This window comes from Panthera uncia, chromosome D2 (assembly GCF_023721935.1).
Source record: "Panthera uncia isolate 11264 chromosome D2, Puncia_PCG_1.0, whole genome shotgun sequence".
Taxonomy (NCBI): Eukaryota; Metazoa; Chordata; class Mammalia; order Carnivora; family Felidae; genus Panthera; species Panthera uncia.
The window spans coordinates 35,745,097-35,767,123 of NC_064818.1; the positions used below are offsets into that span (position 1 = coordinate 35,745,097).

The following is a 22,027-nucleotide window of genomic DNA, read 5'->3' on the forward strand; positions in this document are numbered from 1 at the left end:
CATTCTGGATGTGAGCACAGCCTTCTCTTCCGGGGGGATGTGGGCAGGGGTACTTCAGTCCTGTTCACCAGCCCCCTCTCCTCTCTCAGGTGAACCCAGTTCTTGAGGTACTCCTGAAGAACAGTCAGGATCCATGAACTGGATGAGGTTTTCCTGTCCCCATCTGAATAATGGCAATTCTTTCCCAACTTGTAGACGTAAATTTAAGCCATTAGAGAGCTCAGTTTAAAGAATTTTTGTTTTTGTTTTTTTGCTTCCCCATCCCATTTTTCCTCCTAAAATCTTTCATAAATAGTATGGCTAGACTGTAGGAGTGGGTGAAGAGGCAGAAAGTAATAGACATCAGTTATCAAATATAGTTCTGTGCTCGGCATGCCAGGATCACATCATGACGAATAATTAACAGCATAAGCTCTGGCACTGGACATACTGGCCTTACTACCCACAAGCAGTAGGGCTTTGGGTATTGGTTACCCAATCAGCCCCCCCAGTTTCCTCATGTGTAAAATGGAAATAGTAATGATACCTATCTCATAAGGTTGGTGAGAGGATGAAATGAGTTCATCAATACTTGGGGTCCCTGGTCCATAGAACAGTGCTGGCACATATTAAACTCTACATAAGAATTTGCTAGTTTCATTAAATTTGGTAGAAAGTGTGGGTTTTGGAAAAGGAAAGACCACTTCCCATCTGGGCACTGCCCCTTGCTTCTGTGCTTTATAACCTCGGATAAATCATTTATCTCAACTTGACCAATGAGGAGACCAAAGCCCTGAGGGTTTTAGAAGACTTACCTTACGAAGTTATTTTGGGGACTAACAATTAAGAATGTAGAATACCTAACACAGGCCTGGCTTTGAGTGGAAGCTCATTAAATGAAAACAATAGGCTTACATAAATAATTACAGACCTTCACAAGTAATAATCTATTTTAAATAGTTTGTGTAACATTATTGTTAGAGTGAGTGACCTGTCTGGCCATTCGAGTCACATCTTCTGCTCATAAATTTTTCATAGATCAAGGATAGAAGCAAATATAATGATATTCCATGGTGTTCTCCAAAGAGCCCTATGATTCCCAGCTGTTTAAACAGGTTTAAGGATACTGATAAAAGTGTCGTAAAACACCGAGGTCAATAAAATCGTGGGCTGTACCTACAGAGGCCTAAGAATTGAACCTGACAACCTTGCCTACTTACCTAGTAGCCCACAAACAGAAATACAGCCAGTTTAGTATTTCATCTGAAATTAATCCAAACCTTCTGAGATTCCATTCGGCACTTAAAGTGGAAAGCTGATAAATCTCAAGTAAATTTTCCTGGATGATACTAGGTAAAGGGTACTAGACAAGGAACCAGTTGTCCTGTGTTATGTTGTTCTGGGTCATCAAGAATCTGGATGATCTCGAACAATCACTTCAGCTCTCTGGGACTCACTTTCCTCCCTTGGAAAATGAAGGAACGGTTAACAAGACCCTCCTAGTTCTAAAATGTTATTATTCCAGTTGAAAGATGTGGAATCAATGATGTGAAGAGGAGCTCATGGAAGCATTTGAAAGCACAGTCTCCTTTTCTTAAGACGAAGCACCATTGATACCCACAGACATGTTAAGAAGTTTAGGGGTTAGGGCCCTATACATACTGAAATTATGCCCATTGTGGTGGATCAAGACATATGTGGCTGGACCAGAAAGGAAGACAGATGAATATAAACTCTTACCTTTTAACTTCTTTGGCATCACTTGCGATGAAAAATCCTAAAGTACCTTCTTGGATCTTAAGATGGTTTCCAGGATTAATTAATATACTGCTCAGTGAACAAAAACAAACAAAGAAGATACAGTTGTGAGTTCACGTTCTGAATAAAACCTTGAAGGCTACACTGTACTGTTAATTTTATAGGGGGCCCACTAGTCTAATGATTTTCCCAAAGATGTTGTCTAGAGCCTGATGTCCAGAGTCCCAAACATTTAATTGGATAATGCCATCATAAAGCTCTGATTCTCAATTCCCAGGCTGGCATACTCCCAGTTGCAGAAATCAAAGCACATCTAGGTTTTAGGGCTGGGCGTGTATAATGTGGTTGCCATCATGGGCTTCTCATCTGAAGCAAAGTTCCTAATAATGTTGCCCCTTGGAAACTTCTGTTGATGGTCAACATTGAATGTGATTGGTCTATTAAACCTATTGCTACACCAATTTTCCATTACATGACAGAGCATTAATGGGACCCCTATATGCATCCAGAAACACACATATATACATGTATTACTGCAAGGAATGGTACACGACACCTGTAACCAATGCAGAAGCAAACATAACATCTGCACGACATCGGTAAAGACATGGAAGTGGATTCCACGTGCAGCCTTATGTAGAAAGAATTGGATCTACCTGAATGGGGAAAAAGAAAAATGCCAGCAGTTGGAAATGATTCCAGTCTGCTTTTACCAGAATGCATGGGAGTGTTTGAATAAAGTGTGTGTCTAGTACATCCTGATTGGGGCAAATTGTAATTAGAAAACAACATGCAAATTATGCCTTAAAAAAAACTTCCCCTTGCAGGGAAGTATACACTTAAATATACACTGTCCTATTTCAAAGTGTTATAAATAGATTAGCTGACCAAGTTGTGTTTGGACTGACAAAAGAGATACATGCATCCCAATCTAATAAATGGGTGAAACAAACAAGTTAAATTTTCTCCTGATCAAGAGCAGATTACAGAAATGTATTACAAACAGACTAAGATGAGGCTTTGGGCTTAATGGACACAGAATTTAGACCCTCTGAATGTAGCAATAGATACAACAGAGGTATTCTCTGATCTGAAAAGCTGGCTTTAAGGTAAAAGATGTTTGGAATCCAGCTAAAGGAAGTCCTCAACTGTCTAAAATAACCAAAATGGAGGATGGTAATTAATATGGAAATTTTTTACTGCTGGCAAAACAATTCCAGAAAGGCGCTGTGGACAACAGGGTGATGTGTCTGTAGCAATACGGGAAGGACCAGGTGAACTTACGTTGTGTTGGGAGGACCCAGAGTGGATCATGATTGCAAAATAATTGTTTGTGGTCACAAGAACATCCACTATTACCCATAACGAGACCTGACAGAAGGAAACCAATCCTGTGTCATCACTGTCATTAACACTGAATAATAGCAAGAGACCAGGATGATTGGACTGTTCTGTCCTAGAACTACAGGAAACAATGACATTCTTCACAAATCAGGAAGCAGCAGGCCACACTAACAGCAACAGCTTGCAATGGACAGTGGCACTGTACAGGCACCTCCTAATTACCCCTCTGCCAATTCTTTACATTGGTTCAACAGCTCTCTGACTTCTCATGATCATCAGGGGGAAAGGGTCAGAGCTTATACAGTTTAGATGGATTCCTTTTTCAAAGCCAATTAAATGTGATGTCTTAGAAGGGCAGAATTCTGGATTCTGCACACTTTCTGACCCCTTTGCTACAAGGCAGTTCTCGTATGCCCTGGCTCTGCAATCAATCAGAAATTGGGCCCAAATTCCAGCATCAACCATTTAGTAGCTGTCTGACTTTGGGCAAGTTACTAAATCTCCCTCAGACTCATATCCTCACCTACAAGATGGGCATGATGATAATGATAGTCTTTCTTCAGAGGATTAAGCAAGATAATGCACAGAAGGCTCACTGCATATTGGTTTATTGTTACTCGTATTATTTATTATTGCAAAAAAGACAAAAGTATATTTCATCTTTAATGGAATTATCAGATTCTCTTTAGCTGGTCTAATGGAATGGAACACAGGGCTCCTTATCAAAATATCCTGTTCATAAAGAGATAAAGTTACAGAGTGAAGAACTGTACATTCCAGAATAATGCATAAGGACATACATGAAAAATTCTAGGTACTTCTAGTGACTAAAGAAGCTAATTTCAGGAAACCTGGGTGGCTCAGTCAGTTAAGCAGCTGACTCTCGATTTTGGCTCAGGTCATGATCTCATGGTTTGTGAGTCTGAGCCCCACATCAGGCTCTGAGCTGACAGTGCAAAGTCTGCTTGAGATTCTCTCTCTCTCCTTGTCTCTCTGCCCCTCCCTGCCCCCCCCCTTTCTCTCTATCAAAATAAATAAACTTTAAAAAAGAAGCTAATTCCTTAAAGTTGGAAAAATCTACATTTTGATATGTATTTATATAAGAGTGTAAAAAAAGCTTCTGAGGAAAAAAAATCCTATCATGATTTCAATGATACAATTCAAAAGCGGAAATTTGACACTCATCAATGTCTTGGTGACACCTATGTGCACAACATGCTTTGCACAGAACTCTTTTTTACATTATGTGCTTCATTAATTGCACTCCAGTGATCAAGCCCACTGTGTCATGGTGGGACGACAGTGATAGCAAGGTTCCTATCAATGAAAAGTTTCTTCTCATTTCCTCTGTTCTTTATCAACAGTGAACAAGAATTGGCTTACAATGAGAATTTGGGATTGTCATTCCAGACACTGTGGGTTGAGATCATTTATTACAGCTTTCAAGGCTGCTTTAGTCAAATTAGCGTGGCAGAGAAGAAAGATCTGGGGCACTGATGTAAAGCAGATTTGTGTTCAAATCTGTTTCAGCGCCGATGCTGGTTAAGCAAGCAGGCACATGTGTCGGGCCTGTGAGTTCAGACCCTGGGCGCCACTAAGCCTCACTCTCCTCATCTATGAAATGGAGTGAATAATCTGTAGCTTACAGTGTCACTAAGAGAATTAAAGTATATACTATGTGCTGAGTGACTGCCACAGGGTAGATCCTGAATGCAAGGTCACTATTAATAGTAAGCAAGGCTATTAAAACAACTAAAGGAACAGCAAATAATCTCTCACATTGTCTCAGCTCTCCATTTTGTCCTTGGTGCTAATAAGCTACCAGGAGGCACCCTAATAGCATTTGAAAGACCTTTTTAACTGACTGCAGGATCCAAAACATTATATCCCCATACAACATCTGGTGACAGACTAATTTGGAGTGACTTTTGGTTGCAGAGTGGAGTATCTCTCTGTTCCTCAAACCTTGTGTAGTTCCAAGGACATCACTGACTGTGTGTTTTCTTTTGGACGTGAATAAGAGGCTTTGAATCAACTCTCTAAATCATGTGTGAGGCTGTATGCTTACCTTTGCAGCTATCCAGATCAGGCTAAGGAAGCCTTCTGGGTGGGAATTGAAAGAATGAGCCTAGATCTTGAGAATAACGAAGGAAAGAAATCTAGATACATATGAATGTTCATTGTGTTGGATTCCACTCATACATTTAAGGTTTTGATAGAGAAGCTTGTGTCCCTTATTCCAGGGGGCCACTGCTTGTAATACTCCCTATGTAAGAGTTCAACGTTTCAAAGACTCTTTGAGGAAATACGTTACTCTCTTTAATATGGTAGACATTAAGTCTTCTATCCACATTCCATATCTAGAAAATTTAAATAAAATGTTAATCCTCCTCTTTTTGAAAATATAAAAAGATAAGTATCCTAGACAGAAGTAATTTTTTTTTTCCCCAGGAAAGTGCCTACTACCCTCAGAATATGCTATTGACCTCCTACTGGGAATATGTAAATCTTTCCAAAGGTCTTTGATCTCTTAAAAGAATAGCCAACATTAAGTTTGTTTTGTTCTAATGACCTGCCAGAAGTCTCCCTCCCCATGCATCACGTTAAATCAGTCTCTGGTTCCAATTCTGTCTAATTCACTAGCTTATCAGAGATAAACTTCAAAATGTGTCATGTGAAGAATCAAGAAAATCTCTAAGAAAAAGTCTATATATCAATTAGCAGAATTCCAATAGGGATATCTTCTTGGCAAGGGTGGACTTTCCCTCATTTCAAGGAACCTATAAATTACCCTCTTTCTTCTATGACCTTGTGGATTTCAACAGAAAACATTCAGTGGCAGCTGGAGGCAAAGGGCTTATGTAGCTCCTCCCCCGAGGATTCTTGCTCGCTCTCTTTTTCTTTTGCCCTCAGACTAGTTTTGTATCTAGACCAATTCTTTGGCTCCTTTCCCACATGTGAAACAAATATATATTTTCTGTGGGAAACCCATAGTTGAATAAAGGGGTGAAAAGCATGATCATGTTTTATTTGCTTTTGTAAATAAGTTTCTCATAGTAGCCAGCTTAAAGCCCTGTATGCAATAGATACTTTTCAACTACGGGTGGAATGAATGAAAAATATAAACCATTGGTCTCAGTTCAAAAAGTGTTCCTTTCCCTCTCCTAGAAGGATAAAGGTAGCCATAGCTGTTCTTTCAAAGACCAAGATGTGATTCTTATTAGTCAGCCCTACCAAAGGAGTGACCACACCTTTTCTAGGGCGTTGGCAAATAAGCGAACAATCTCCCAGATGCACTAAGTACAAAAATGTACATGTACAAATATATAAACAGCTAGCCACTTGAGGCATGGGAGCAATTAATTTCAACATTGAAAACACCACTCACTTAGAACCAAAATATGTGTTTCTCAACTAAAATGCAAAAACACGGAACTGGCTAGCAGGGCTTGGTTCAACAGAGAAATATTCCTCCCAGATTCCTCCGGAAGGGGAACTCCAGGGCTCAAGCTACAATGCATTTCATTGTGTAGGTCTTGCTGAACTTCAGTCAGGTTGGAGAATCGGGGCTTGATGAGGCAACATGATTTATTCTTTTTCTCCACCACTTAGGGATAACAACTAGGAAACATCTACTTATTCCTTCTTCAATCATCATCAACTTTACTTGTTTGCTGTTTTTGGAGACAACCAATGATGAATAGCTCAACTGAACCCTATTTTTTAAAGGAATCTTTCATCCATTGTGGATAAATATGATAGGTCTGTATTTCTCCACCCCACCCCTCAGTTTTTGGTAGATGTAATGTACCATTCCCTGAGCAATTACAAAATTATCACTCACATGAGAATATAGTTTGTACTTGACAACATGATAATTATATCTGTGTCTAGCAAGCTAATGGGACTTCATTAACTACAGCAAGGGAATCAGAACCATCTAAGACTTCAGTTCATGCTGTGCCCAGATGAATCAGGCCACTGGTAGGTGGCCTCTTTGACCATCCATGGTCATATATGATTGCTATTGGTTGGCACTTTGTTTGAACTAATTGTTTCTCCTTTCAAAAGTACAATTGCCCTGCAGTTTACGGGCTGTGTTAGGGCACAGCCTACAGAAACCCCAAATCTCAAATCTTCTTGCTTTTCTGGAATTTTTCATTTCTTCTGGGCTTTCAAATAGATGTTGCTGGAGTCCCACACAACTAGACACACACACTTTTACTTATAGAATATACAGAGGAGACACAGTGTGTATTCCATGCTTCCATATACTTGAGCCCAGTTCACCCACACAGAGACAGCATAATAAAGATTGCTCCCAGTTGGTCAGACTCAAATGGCTGCCGTTGTGGTCCGCCAATGATACGGGCAAGGGATTGATTAGCCCAAACCCATCACAATGATTTTGGAAATGGCACTTAAAGATATACTTTGCACATAAGGAAAACAGTAGCCATATGGGATGGGGAAGACATCATTCATTTGGGAAGGCCAATGGTGGCTATTTGGCTCTGGGAGCAAGCTGTGTCACTTTCTGGTACACTTTACAACAAGTCATGCTATGTCACAACATGCCTCCACCACAAGATAAAAGGACTCAAAGGCCAAAAGCCAACAGCAGAGGTGCAGCCACTGTGGACCTTTGAAGATGCAAAGTGCTGCAGTAACTTCTCGCAGTTGGATCATAACAACAATACCAAACTGACAGGAAGCCACCTCATGGTCACACATCAACACCAAAAACCACAGAAGAATCTGACTTTGGAAAGAGTTCCAGACGGATATCCCCCACCACACACACACACACACACACACACACACACACACACAATTACAAACATGAACATGTGACAGTGATTCCAACCACGGAGAAAAACAACTCTTGAATAAATGAACACATGGGCATCTCAATAGTATGTTTTCAACAATACTGTTTTAGAGGACACATTATCAAAAACTACGCTGGAAACAGTAACTGGAAAAGTTAAAAAAAAATGCTATCGATGAGGATTTGGTCATGCTTCATGCAACAGAAAACAGCAGCAAAACGGGGTGATGTCACATGGTGAAAACTGAGATACTTCACATGAAGAAATATGCCCAAACACGCTAGGGAAAAAATAAAGCCATGAGTTCATCTCCTTAAGCAGTACTCATTCACTGAGTTGAATGTGATAATCTGGCAATTTAGTAGCAGTGTTCTGTGTATTGAGTACTGTCGAAGAAATAAAATATGCAAAATGGTATCATCAAAACAAGTGTAAGGGGAAAAAAAAGTTGAGTATAAGAGCTTGGTCTCTGTTTTGTGGATAAAAGGACACGGATCCTGCTCTACAAACTTGAAACGGGACGTGGGGAGGAGGAAGTCACTGGGAATGTGGATGTGGTATGCAGACAAATGGCACCAGAGTCTGGTGGGCACCAAGACACATCAGGACAGGACAGAAACAGACACCAGGGGCTGGAGAGAAGCGTCCTCCTTCTCAACATCAATAACACTTGTTCCCATCACTGGTGCCATGACTGAAAACAGGGATTGTACCTGTTGGTTTGTTAGGTTTCCTGCAAAGAAGTTAGTGCGTCATCCAAAAGAATCAACAAACTAAACAAGAAAAGCAATATGCTATTTCCAATTTTTATGTGCTCTAGTTGGAGAGGGGTTTAAATATAAATATACATATATATATATATAAATACATATATATACATATATATACTAGACAAGGGAATGAGATTATATGTATGTGTATACATATATATAATCTCTATCTTCCTGAATTCTTGGCAGATGGTTAGTCCTGTGGTGAGCAGTGAAGATAGAGGGTGGGGGTTGGGAGGAAGGTTAACGAAGAGCGCATACCGCTTTCGGCTTCTGCAAAACGACAAGAAAAAGAATTTAAAATCAAACAATTTGATAATAAGTTGACTGACACCAGAAGGAGAGAAGGAAGAAAACCTTTGTTTCAAATTATTTGAAGGATGCATGTGAAAACAAGGTTTTTCAGCAGAGCATGGAAACAGCATCATGGGGTAAAACAACAGAGGAGGTAGTTCAACACAGGCTGGAGGCAAAGGAGTGGAGAGAAGAAGCTGGGTTCTCCAAATTTTCACACCCAGCCGCTTGGAGGATGGGGGAGGGGAGGAAATGGGAAATTCTTAGATGAAAAACAAAATCCTTATCTCAGGAAGGGTTAGAAACTCAATCCTTTTTAACATGGATATTGTGTTTGGTAAGTTCAGTGTTTTCTCAGAGGCGTGATCCACATTCCCTCAAACACACCTTTTTCCACAAGAACCAATGTGCTTCCACACTGAGACCAAGCCACATGTGAGGATTAAAGTTGGTAACTGCACACAGAAAGCCAAAACAAACCCAAACAAGTTCTTTTCACTCTTTTCTGAAAGAAAAAAAAAAACTAAAAATCTGTATCTATAAATATGGCTTTGTTGAAAACATCTCAGATTGGTGAGTTAATTGGAGGGTCCATCAAAGAAAAGATTTTTGTCTTCAGGGATAGCTGTTAGTTATTTTTCTTAGAATAGTGACAGCAGATTCACACTGAACCATTAACAGGCTTTTTCTCTCCCTCCTTGTGACCAAAATGTGGCAGGTGGGAGATGATAGGTCAAGGTTCAGGGTGCGGACTCCTGCTTTGAGATCATACCAGAATGGTCAAGAAACAATACACGGCATTAGTGCCACCCACACCATGACACTTCTTTGAGAGATGCACAGAAGTGATAAAGAGAGGAGACTGAATTACACAGATTTACCGACGTGGCAACATGAAGAATATCATTTGCAAAAACCCAGGAGACATGTTTCTCCCTACACAGGCACCGGTGACTATTGGCCTCCATGCGGGAAAGCAGTAATTCCAGAAACATCCGCTTTATCTGTTGAACAGCAAATAGCCAGGACTCTGGGTTTGGTTTTTTTTGTTTGTTTGGTTTTTTTTTTTTTTTTTTGCACATAATATTCTTCACTTTGCCAACACAGAAAAGAAAAATGTATATATACATACTTGTTAACTGCTATGGCCGTGTTCTACATGTGGCCACCAAATCCACCATTTTTTTTTCTTCCTCTTGGTTGATTTGGACTTTCAAAATAGCTTAGCCTTTGATCAGATTTTGTGAGCAATCTGATCTGGTGGTTAAGGTAATATAGCAAACACTGGATTGATTGACTTGCTTACAATCCAGTGTTTTTTCATTGTGTTTTGTTTGTTCTTTGTCAGAGACAGACCATACTTTTGGACGTCTGGCTTCATTGAGTTATTCATCCAGATAATGAAAACTCCTTAGATGGTGATAGCAGGCATCTTCTACTGTTGCCCTGCACTCACCGTATTAAGGCATATGTCAGAGGGTATCTGCACTCTACACCTGGGCATCCATAGGAAGACTTATTTACTATAGCTAGGAGGAAACCTAGCTATAGGTTTTGTCATTTTAGAGGACAAAAGCCCATGCATTTCTCAATGAGCTCTTTCTTCCAAACCCATTGATAAAAATTGGGGAGCAAAAAAATGAACTCTATTTTATCTGTAATACATATAGTCCTTCATCAACAAAATCCCCTGTTAATGGGATGCTTCCTTCTTCCAGTGTGAACTCATATATTGACTGGGCTGTTATCTATTTCAACCAGACCCAGTCCCTCATCAGTCTGATCTGCACATAATTAAGTGCAAAATAAATAAATAAAGAGGGCTCCTGCCTCTGAGCCTGCTCTCCTGACTAATTTGCATGAAGCTGATACTCTGCCACCTGGATTTCGGTTGCACGGGGAAAAGCACATATGGTACACAATAGGCTGCTTGCAATTTGGCTATCGGGAGAGCTGGCGTGTCCCATCACAGCCCTGCCCCATCCCTGCTGTGAAGGAGGCCAGAATCCACCTGCTTCATGCTCACCGCAGTAAAAAGGGGTTTGAGGACAGGGGCTGTCCCCGATTTTGTGCACAGAGGGTAAAAAGTGCAAGTTGGCATGATCAGCTGGCGATCTGGATGCCTCATCACTCTCCTCCGGAGAAACACTTTCTGAATTCCTGCTGGGGCATGAGATGGAAGTGGCAGTATCTGGTTGGGTACGCCACGAGAAGTGCCCGAGGGCCCGAAATGTGATGCATCAGGGTTCCAAGTACATCAATAATGTGTAAGAAACAACTGGGGAGACCCAGACTCTTAGTGCACTCTCACATCTCATAAATGTCGGCCGGCCACCAGGCTGTGGCAAACTTACCGGCTCTCTCGGTTGGCGGACTTGTACTCAATGGCTATCATCAGGAGCTTGAGCTTCACAAAACACAGCCTGCAATGAGATGGAGAAACCTCCCAGTCAGTGCTTCTGAATGACCAGAGCCACACGACGCTGTTACGACCTCTCCATCGCCCGATGCACTCATTATTCCAGGGACCTCCATTCCATAGTCACTGTGCCAAAGGGAGGGGGTGGGAGCGACACCTCCCCATCCTCCCCATTAAACCTGATTTCTCGCAAGTGATAAGGCGCTGAATGTTCAAAGTGCAAATTGCACTCAGGTCTGGATGTCTAGACACAGACCCCAAGCAGGGATTTGTGCCTGGGGATTTATGCTGGGCCAGATTCATTAGTTACTCAGTCGGGTAGTAAAATGTTAACTGCAGGAGGAGGGAGGTATTTGGAGCAGCTGGACCTGTTATTTGGATTCCATTTCGGTCTTTTGTACAAATGGCTCATATTGTTGTTCCGAGCAGACCCCTGTGTGCTCAGAATGATGGTAATAATCCTTAGCCTCCGTGTAACTGCCCAGCACATGACTGTGGCACCGTCACTCTTGGCCTCATCCAAGCTGTCTCACCTCATCTGCCCGGTGCTCTCGCTTGCAGCCCAGCCTGCTTTGAGGTTGCCTCGTTCCTGCCTTGATGCGATTCCTCCCCCAGATGCCTTCTCTTCTTCCAACCCTTCCTCCCAGGCCCCCGTCAAGTCCAACCTTCTGTGCAGCTCTTCCGTAGCCCACCGCCACCCTCTGGCTCTCTGTTCCCAGAGAGCCACAACCTGCAACAACCTGCAACAATCTCCTTCAACCCGAAGTCAGCCGCACACTGGCTGTGGCTGCTCCCCGTTGCATTCTGTGTCTGAACTTTATCTCCTCAACCAGTGTGACTTCTTCAAGAGTCTGAGACTTATTTAGGGGCTCATGGGTGGCTCAGTCGGTTAAGATTCCGACTCCTGACTCTGGCTCAGGTCATGATCTCAGGGTTCGTGAGATCGGGCCCTGCATTGGGCTTGACAGCACAGAGCCTGCTTGGGATTCTGTCTCCCTCTCTCTCTCTCTCTCTCTCTCTCTCTGCCCCTCCCCCACTTGCTCTCTATCTCTCTCAAAAAAATAAATAAAAACAAAACTTAAAAACAAAAAAGTTTGGGACTCATTTGGAATTCCCCATAGTACTGTCCGTGGAACCACTGACACACAGAAGCTAAATAAATGAAAGGTTTTGCTTACTGGGGTTCTAAGAAAATAATAAAAGATCCAGTAAAGTATTTATGGGTAAAGATGTTCAAGGTGGTAATATTTATACAGAATAAAAAAAAAAGTTACCTAAATGTCTAATAATGAAGCAGTGGTTAAGTAAAGTATGGTACAATATGGTTTTAGCATTCAAGATGAGTTTTTGAAGAATATTTCAAGGTATAAGATTAATAAATGATTGTCATATAGATACAAACTTCTAAATTATTTGATACAATTAGGTGAAAATACATATTTATATACTCAAAGAAATAAAAGCACACACAAAAGAATTACATACATTCTATATGACAAGTATCAACAATGAGCATATGTTTTAAGGACTTTCTGGATAATAAAACATTGGCCGACTGATAGATTGAGAAGTGAGTTGATGGTTATTGATGGGTTGATGGCTGCAGCCCCATAAGGGGGGAGGGGTGCGCCGGTTCACAAGTCAGGGCCGTCCTTGGTGCTCTCCTTTAATCCCTACAATATCCCTGAGAGAGAGAGAGAGAGAGATGGCCTCAGTTATTCCAACATCTACTTATATCTCTATATCACGGGTGATGAAACTGAGGCTCAGAACACCCATGTTAACTTGCCCAAGATCCCCAACTAATACCTGGCAGGATACACATCCTTAGCCCCAGGGAAGCCTATTTCTTACTGGGAGAGATAGATAAAAAGCAAATATACAAGTGGTAATACATTTCCAGAGGAGGAAAACACTGTGCAGAAAACAAAACAACCGAAGAGGACGAGGAGTACCTGGGAAGACCCATAAATACAAGGAACCAACTGGTGTTGCCAAGGGGGAGTGGGAGGAGGGTGGGCAAAATGGGTGAAGGGGAGTGGGAGGTACAGGCTTCCAGTTATGGACTGAATGAGTCAGGGGATGAAAGGCACAGCATAGGGAGTATTGTCGAAGGTACTGTATCGCGTTGTATGGTGACAGATGGTAGCTCCACCTGTGGTGAGCATGCAGCATAACACGCAGAACTGTCACAATGTTGTACACCTGAAACTAATGTCACACTGTGTGTCAACTATCCTCCAACAAAAACCCCCAAAACCAAAACAACCAACCAAACAAAAAAGAGCAACTGGGAAGATGTGTTATCTGCAGTGGCCCAAGAGGACCATCCTGAGAAAGTGAAGTTAGAGCACTGAGCCCTGGAGGTGATGAGAAGAGGCAGGCAATGAGGATCTGGAGAAAAATCTTTCCAGGGAATGGCAGCAGCAAGTGCAAGGGTCCCGAGGCAGGAAGGAACTTGGGGTGTCTGAAGATCAGCAATGAGGGCAGCTGGACTGCAGCAGGCTGAGCAAAGTCACAAGTGACAGTGATTAGGTCGGGGAGCTAGGCAGGAGCAAGTTTGTGAAGACTGCTGGCCACAGCAATGAGTCTGCTGGTCTGTCATTTATTCTAAGTGAAATGGGAGGCTTCGGGCTGGTGTCAAATAGAAAAGTGACATAATCACGTGTGAGACTTTGTGGCTGTGTTGCTTGCAGGTAAGGGCTTGGTGAAGGCCTCATGCTCTCCGGTAGGAAGAAGACCGAATTGCTCATTCCTACATGTGAGGTCACGGTCTTCATATTGCTTTCAACAGACAGATTTCAAAGGACCACTTCATCTAGGCACATTTGGGCTCTCCCAGTGATTTGCAGGTTTGCTGATTCCTGCCAGCAGACTCTAATGACCTGGGCTTTGTGCTGATTACGCAGTTTGCTGAAACACCAATCCAGGTATCCAACTACAGCTGGAAAAACGCTCTTCTTAATTTATGTCCCATAGAGAACTGCTAACATGCACCCTTTATGGGGCTGTTACTTGTGGAGCTTAAATTGTTTAAAATATCAGATGGCTTATGCAATATTTGTTGAACCAAATTACCAGGGTAGGTAACCACTTTCTAATGTAAATAACAGCTAAGTGCCAAAATCTCAAGGAGAAAGCTGCTCTTAGCACATGTCACGAAGAGGCCGATATGCTGATACCCTATGAGCAGCTGGCCACTCTGTTTTGGGACTCTGTGGTTCATGGGATCATGGACCTTAATTGCTTTAATGACCTGATCCTGTTGGTAGAAGCAAAGAAATAGTCCACAGTAATGGTGAATTATGTCTTCCTAGGTACTACAATATCATTTACCAACTAGGTATAAAAAGAGAGAAGTTTTCCAATGCAGGATAGTCAGTAAAATCTACACGGCCTTGTGCACATTCCTTAACCTAGCAGGGTGGACCTAGGAGATCTCTGAGTCCTCTTTCATGACTTCCAAATCCATATCTAAGATGACTGATTCTACACTGCTTTACAGAAGCCTCTTTTTAAGAAGCTCTTTGACCCAAACCCAGCCTTTACTCACTGGTCAAAGGGGGAGAGGGGAGGGACAGAGTGATGTCAACAAAGTAATCATATGCAAATAGTGCCACAACCATGGATTATCCGATTCAGGCCTGCCCTTCTCACAGAGATGACAAAGAGGGGTAACTTGCTCAAGGTCAAATGGCCTTTATGAAGAAAGGCCAAAAGTGGAAATTAAATCTCAGTGGTGGCCAGAAGCCCAGCATGGAGCATTAGGCAGTGCAGCATGTTTAAAAATTCAGAATGAGATACTAACAGGTGATTTCATATAAAAACTAGCCTTTCAGCTTTCCTTGATAAATCAATCATAAATAGCCACACTGGAGCCACATTCTGTATGGCTAAAAGGGACGTGAGCTTGATGCCCTTATACCTCTGGATGGGACATGTGCTCTCCACTATGCCAAGGTCCCCTGCACTCCTTACCCTACCTCCTCATTCTTCACTCTTTGTTGCTCACTCCTGCCTCCTACAGACACCTAAGTTTTTAATCTCTGCTCTAACTAGTATCTTCTGCATGTCCGCAAAAAGCACATCTTGAGTAATTTGCAATTTGCACTAGAAACAGAACTACATCCCACCTATTAAACATCAGGTTTTTTTTGTTAGATCCTGCCACAGAGAGTTAGCCAATCTAGGGTGGTGGGCTCAAGTCTGCAGCAGAGGTACAGTCTCTGTTGGGGGGTCCTAGAGGTATGAACAGACCAAGGCTAGGAACAGGAGTGCTGGGGTGTGGTAATCACTTGTTTACTCATCTCTCTGCCCTCGAGTTGAGCTTCTTCAGTGCAAGACACATGCTTTGTCTCCCTGGAATTCTGCAAAGTGCAAAGAGTGCAAGGCGCATTTAATAAACGATGATTAAATGCAGGAATGACTGGGGAGCAGAATCTCATGAGGTGCTGGAAGTATACATAAGAGATAAAGTGGTAAACTAGGAAAGTTGAAGCAGGGAAGGCTTGTGAGTTGAGTATCAAATCCTGAAACAAGGTGGCTCTTAACTTGCTCATTAGAAGCAAAGAGACTGGAAAAGAAGGATATACAGAAAAAGAATAGCAGCAATGTACTCTGGGGATCTCACATTCGCCTTGAATCAATGTGCCAAAATGCAAATACAATTCTAAGATACAGACAGCAATTTATCCTTGGGAATCTCTACAGATCCTCCTACAAGGGGTGTGCTTCTCAGAGCACATCTTCAGACCAGCCAGGATTGATGTCCTGAGATTAAATATTTACTTGTATCATTGATACCATTGTTTTTGGTAAAGCAAAATAAGCTTTGCTCATCCAGTTCTTATAGTCCTTCTTAAGGTTTTACTCAGTGTCTCCACATAGATAGGACCGGGGGTGGATGAGAAAGGGGCTTAGGTTGAGGGAGGGTATAAGAAAGAGAAGCGAGACCGCCTTTACAATGGATAAACAGGATAAAATCAGCCATAAGTTAGCAGGAATTCAATTCTTATTTCTAAGATAAAATGTCCCAATATGTCCAATGCAGGAAGTTGCTGCTGGTTGTGAAAATAATTACAGGGGAACAGAAATGACTTTTTTCCAGAAAAAAAAAATGCCACTTGTCACAAAAAGGTCTTAAACCAGCAATCTGCAATAAAACTGTTGTAATAACAAGTTAGATTGCTTTCTTGGTAATTATTAAGTAGAGATCTACCAAATTTGACAATGACATTATTTGAGGCCTTTTTTTTTTTAGTGCTAGCATCATCTGTTAAATACAGTAGTTTCAACCCAGATGTTCCTGAACAAAGGCTCTTAAGAATTAGAGTCCAACTGTTTCTACCTACCCAGAGGGACATAAATTGTTCTTGCCATTAAATCAGACTCCTTGACTAGAAAGATTGCTTGCTGATGTGAATTAAGCAGAGAAACCTGTCGCAGAACCTGTACTTTTGAATGTGCCCAAGAAGGGTGTGTGAAGATGTGGTTTGGGGCTGTTGAAGATGAGTCACCTAGGAGTGAGTGGGTGAAGAGAGAAGAGGTAGCTTTCATTGTGCCCTGCAAACCCAGCTTACCCTGAAATACAGGCCCCTCTTCTGCGATCCAGAGGGACCCTGGCAATGTCAGGCTGATGCATGTAATCAGAGTAGATGTGGATGTAAATACTGTGCATTGGGAAACCAGATCTTTAGGATCTAGGGGCTAGAATGAAAAAGATTCAGATTTAGGAGCTTTGATTTAAAATGATAGGCTCTCGAAATGGAAACATCTAGTTAAAGGAAATTTGAAACAGCAGGATTTATAAGACTCAGGACCAAGAAAAAGGAAGTGATTTAAAATGCTCATGGAGATGTTCAGATTTCATTTCCCAATAGCTTTGATAGAGGTGGAGCGGGCTTCAGAACACCCCCACCTCAAACACACACGCATGCGTACGCACACACACACACACACACTCACAATATCTCCACTACCACACCTGAGACACTTGATTTTATTAATAATTACATTCTTTGATATAGACAGCAAGCATTTGCCTAAAATATGAATAAATGCATTTTAGAAAACTGTATTACTATTATTAGTCAGAAACAAAATGTAAACTGTGTGTTTGTTATGTGGACCTAATATCAAGTGAAGCCCTTAACATCTCATTTCCAACGGACTGCCTCCTTGACCCTCCTGAAGAGAATTCTAGATGTGCCACTGTCTCTGTGGCCTTCGATTAAAAGTTTAACAGATTTTAGGGGCACCTGGGTGGCTCAGGCAGTTAAGCATCTGACTCTTGATTTCAGCTCAGGTCATGATCTCATGGTTCATGGATTTAAGCCCCATATTGGGCTCTGCACTGACATTGTGGAGCCTGCTTGGGATTCTCTCTCTCTCTCTCTCTCTCTCTCTCTCTCTCTCTGTCTCTCTCTCCATCTCTCTATTCCCCTCTCCCCTGCCTCTCTCTCCCTCAAAACTTAAAAAAAAAGTTTTAACAGTTTTTAGGGTCATTTGTTTATTCACTAACATGTAGAAAGATTACTGGTCATCTCTGGGTCTCTGTAGTAGAAATCATCATAAATATTGTATTCCTATCTGTGTTCATAAATGTTGTCTTAACTACAATACCACCCCTCAAATAATTGGATGAATAGGGCCACTTTGTTCAGGAAAAATATTTTTTAAAGATGAGACTTGAGTCCCTCCACAATTTCTCACAAAATTCTCATTTCTGCAGCCTGGCTAAATGAATCCATCAAATGACAATCAGGCTTGCCAGCTTCTCTCTGCTCCGTGTTCAAATTCAGAAATCCTTCCCTAAAATCTACTGATCTGCTAGAACTCAAGTTCAAGTGGCTCTGGTTTTCATTTTACAGGAGACCCAGATTTCCCCAGGTAGTCTTAAATCTCCCTCAAGCAGCTTCACTGGAAAGATCTGTCCATGCAGAACAACACAGCACGAGAGCATGATTTTCTTCTTGTTTAGGAGCCCTGAATGCAGGTGGACGAGGGGATGGAGAAGCCCCCTCCAACCTCCACACTGTCTTCAGTCATCACAAAAGCATCCATGCTCACATCTAGACCGAGGGCAGAACTCCTGCCCTGTAGCACCGCGAAGATCTGACCAGAGTTCCCCCAAGTTACCCAGGCATTAAATACTCCACATCAAATCTGAATTTTAACTACTCCATCAGCTGCAGGGGGACAGAGAGAGACACACTGTATTTTAAATACATCTTTTGTCCTAATCCCCTCTGAGCTGTAAAACCCAATACAATTAAGCTTTTATATTTTGCAAGCGATGAATGACTGACTAATACCCTCACTGAGAAAGCCAGGACCTGGAACATGGTGTTCTTGCCATAACCCAACCTCAGAACCTGTGGTTTCCTCCTGCTCCTCCTTCCCCACTTCTCTGGTCTCCCCTCTGCCTTCACTTTCTTGTCTGGAGGCAGACAAAAAAAAACTCTGTCGCTGTTTCCCCCTGAAAACATCACACGTCAAAAGAAATCTGATTTGTCTCTTTCTCCCATCTAAAAGGGAAATCAGTTTGCTCTTGTTGGAAAATCGGAGAGATGCTATGTGGCTCCCAGCCTCCCAACTGCCTACTGCTTAGAATTCCCTCTTCCCTCTTTATTCCCTCTCTGAATCCAATCTCCTTACAAGACACAGCTCAAGTGTCTTCTCTTCTAGGAAGCCTCTCCTGCCCACCCCCCAGCCTACAGGGAGTTCTCACCCCCTCTCTCAGCCTCTGTCCTCCAGTGTGCACCCATCAAATACTTCTCCACAGGTGCTTAGTTCTCTCTGAGGATGGGTATTCTTTCTTTCTTTTTTTCCAAATGTTTATTTATTTATTTTGAGAGAGAGCACATGCACACGTGTGAGTGGGGGAGGGGCAGAGAGGGAGGGATACAGAATCCCAAGCAGGCTCCACACTGTCAGCACAGAGCCTGACTCGGGGCTCAATCTCATGAACCATGAGATCATGACCTCAGCCGAATCAAGAGTCGGATGCTTAACCGTCTGAGCCACCCAGGTGCCCTGGGTATTATTTTTCTTCGCCAGACTTAAAACTCTCTGAAAGCAGCCACTGTAGGGAAACAGAGTTCTTTACTTTTCACTTATAAGTACTGTCATTAATCCTTTAATTAATCCTTGATTAAATCTAATTGCAGTTTCCTTTAGAGATGGCACCATGCCTGGCACACTGCACACATATCCTAAGTTTATTAAAAATCTAGTCGACTGACTGGCTGGTGACTGACAGACCACTGACTGACCGCAGAACTTTTCTAGAGGGTAAGAGTAAATACAACCTGGAAATGCCACAATGTAATCCCTTTCTTTCTTGGTGCTTATGTTGTACTTGATGGGACAGGACTGGAGGAGGTGGGAAAAGATGAGGTGGGAGAGGGAAAAGAATATCAGCACTATTGAGAGATAAGTAATGTTCCTATTTCAGAGATGAGGATACTGGGGTAAACACCATGCCCAAAGTCAGGCAGCTGGTAACTATCAGAGGAAGGAGGTATGGAGAAATCAAATACCTTGTCCCAAATTACACATCCACCAAGTGGCTGCTCTGAGGGTTTGAGATTCCAGGGTCACACTCTACAATATCAAGCATCATCCTATTATGGGGACCGGTCAAATACAAGACCCTTTAGTGGCAAACATGGCCTCAGACAGCAGCTCCTTGATTCCTGCAGGCTTGGTGCTGGCCCCTCGCACCCTCCATGGTCCCTTGCTGAGGAAGGTGGGGAGTGGGAGGGAGAGGGAGCAGGTGGTTTTGTGGTGTTCAGAGCACAATGGATGGCACCTTCTCTTTCAGATCCCAAAGCTCCTTTGCCTTGATCGTACTTTCACACAGACCCAGGGGCAAGCCAGCTATGCAAAATGAAGGGGGGTTGCTTAGGAGTTGCTGGCTCTTAAAAGGAACACCCTAAGGGCATCCTGGGGAAGGTCTAGGACATAGCCACCATGATCTTGCCAACAAAGCCAAGAGGCACCTTTGTGGGTTGCATCCTGAATTGTCCTTATTTCCTCTGTGCATCTTGGCATTGAGCGCTTCTCTGTTCTCTGCAGCCTGAAGTTGCTCTCATGATGTCCAGTGGAAATCTCACCAAGAGCATTAAAGGGCTCAGCACCCCCATGCCTTTTTCCTATACTGATTTGGATAAGGCATGGAGAGAGGGCAGAGCAGTCAGGAGTGTGCCTGGCGTGGCAGAGTGTAGATTCAGCCTGTCTTCCAGGAGATTGAAGAAAATGTGAAGCAGGAATGGTGGCAAGGAAACTCACACAAAAGCCCAAATGTTAACATTAGCTTGTCAAATATGGCCCACCTATAATTCTATGATTTGCCTAAAATCAGAGAGAAACATTCCAGTGACTGAGCCCAAAGTGCGGAGTAAGGGGAGCTTATTCCAGCCTGTGGTGCAGAGGGATGAGGCAGGAGGGGGTAGGGGGAGGCCCCAGGCATCAGACTTTGAATCAGAATCACCTGTCTTTGCTTATAAAAAAAAGTACAGATGTGGGGGACTCCCCCAGATATTAAAATCTGGAGATGGAGCCTAGAAATCTCTCCACTTACTACACTCCCCGGGAGATTCTTAATTAGCCAGCTTTCCTCCAGCAGCTCCTCCAAGCTGCTCTCAATTACACAGGCCCAGCATCAGAACCCTGGCTCTGTCACTTGTGCACTAGGTGGCTTTGGAGGGGCACCAACATCCTCTGAGTCCCAGTGTCCTTGTTCATAAACCAGGAAGTGTGGCATTAATAGAAACCACAGGATTGTTGTGTGGCTAAAATGAGAAGACATAAATGAAATATTTAGAAATGGTACTGTGTTTTGTCTAAGTTAGTGACACACGGAACAAAGGTGCATCTTCTGATGACACACGCAGTGAGGCCACAAGGCCGGTGCCCAGAAGTCTGAGGATATAGCTGGTGTGAGTCTCCCCCGGGCAAGAGGGAACACCTCTCCACTAGAAATTTTTAAAAAGCTTGCCTTGTGGGGGCCTTCCGGCCCTCCTGCCTCTCCTCTTCCCCACTCTGTTCTCTGGGGAAATAACTTCAAATTTCATCCGTGTATCCTGCTCCCTTATCTTTCCACAGAACGTTTCTCCCGGCTTCTGAGAAAACTCCAAGCTCTCCTGGGCGGTGATCCCACCCTGCAAGGGGGCATACTGCCAGCTAGGGGAAGAGCAAATTTATTTCTTTTCATGCTTTAAGACGTTATTGGCTGCATATTGTTTTAATGCAGCACATAATTACAGAAACCGCTCTGAAAATCTGTATATTTTATCTGTGCTTTATTGTCCCCAGAATATTCCCCAATTCTTTTTCTTCTACATGAACCAGCTTAAAATATATTTCAGCGTCCTTTATGTCATCTCGAAATTGAATAGCCAATTCTTACTGTAATGAAAATACTTATGCGCCAGCCCGGTGATATACAACACTACACTCTAATTACGGCTGTGCTTTAATTAACCTGAATTGAAGAGTGTTATCATTAAACTGCTGGTAACTTTGAGTTATGGCTTTTCTTTAATTTAAAGTAGAAAACACAGATAATTAAGCCTCCAGATAATCAAATGCTTGAGGAGAGCTTCAATGTTTTGGGATGTTCCTAAATC

At 42.5% G+C, this 22,027-nt stretch overlaps 1 protein-coding gene across 1 annotated transcript in view; it reads right to left on the minus strand.

Annotated features, from left to right (window-relative positions):
• The window catches only part of KCNMA1 (potassium calcium-activated channel subfamily M alpha 1), a 507,394-nt gene that overhangs the window by 135,901 nt on the left and 349,466 nt on the right, over nt 1-22,027 (minus strand). The window contains exons 16-17 of the mRNA XM_049645990.1: nt 11,332-11,400; nt 1,720-1,806 (exon numbers count right to left, since the gene is read on the minus strand). Coding sequence (XP_049501947.1) covers nt 1,720-1,806; nt 11,332-11,400 — 156 coding nt within the window. The remainder of the gene's footprint in view (nt 1-1,719; nt 1,807-11,331; nt 11,401-22,027) is intronic.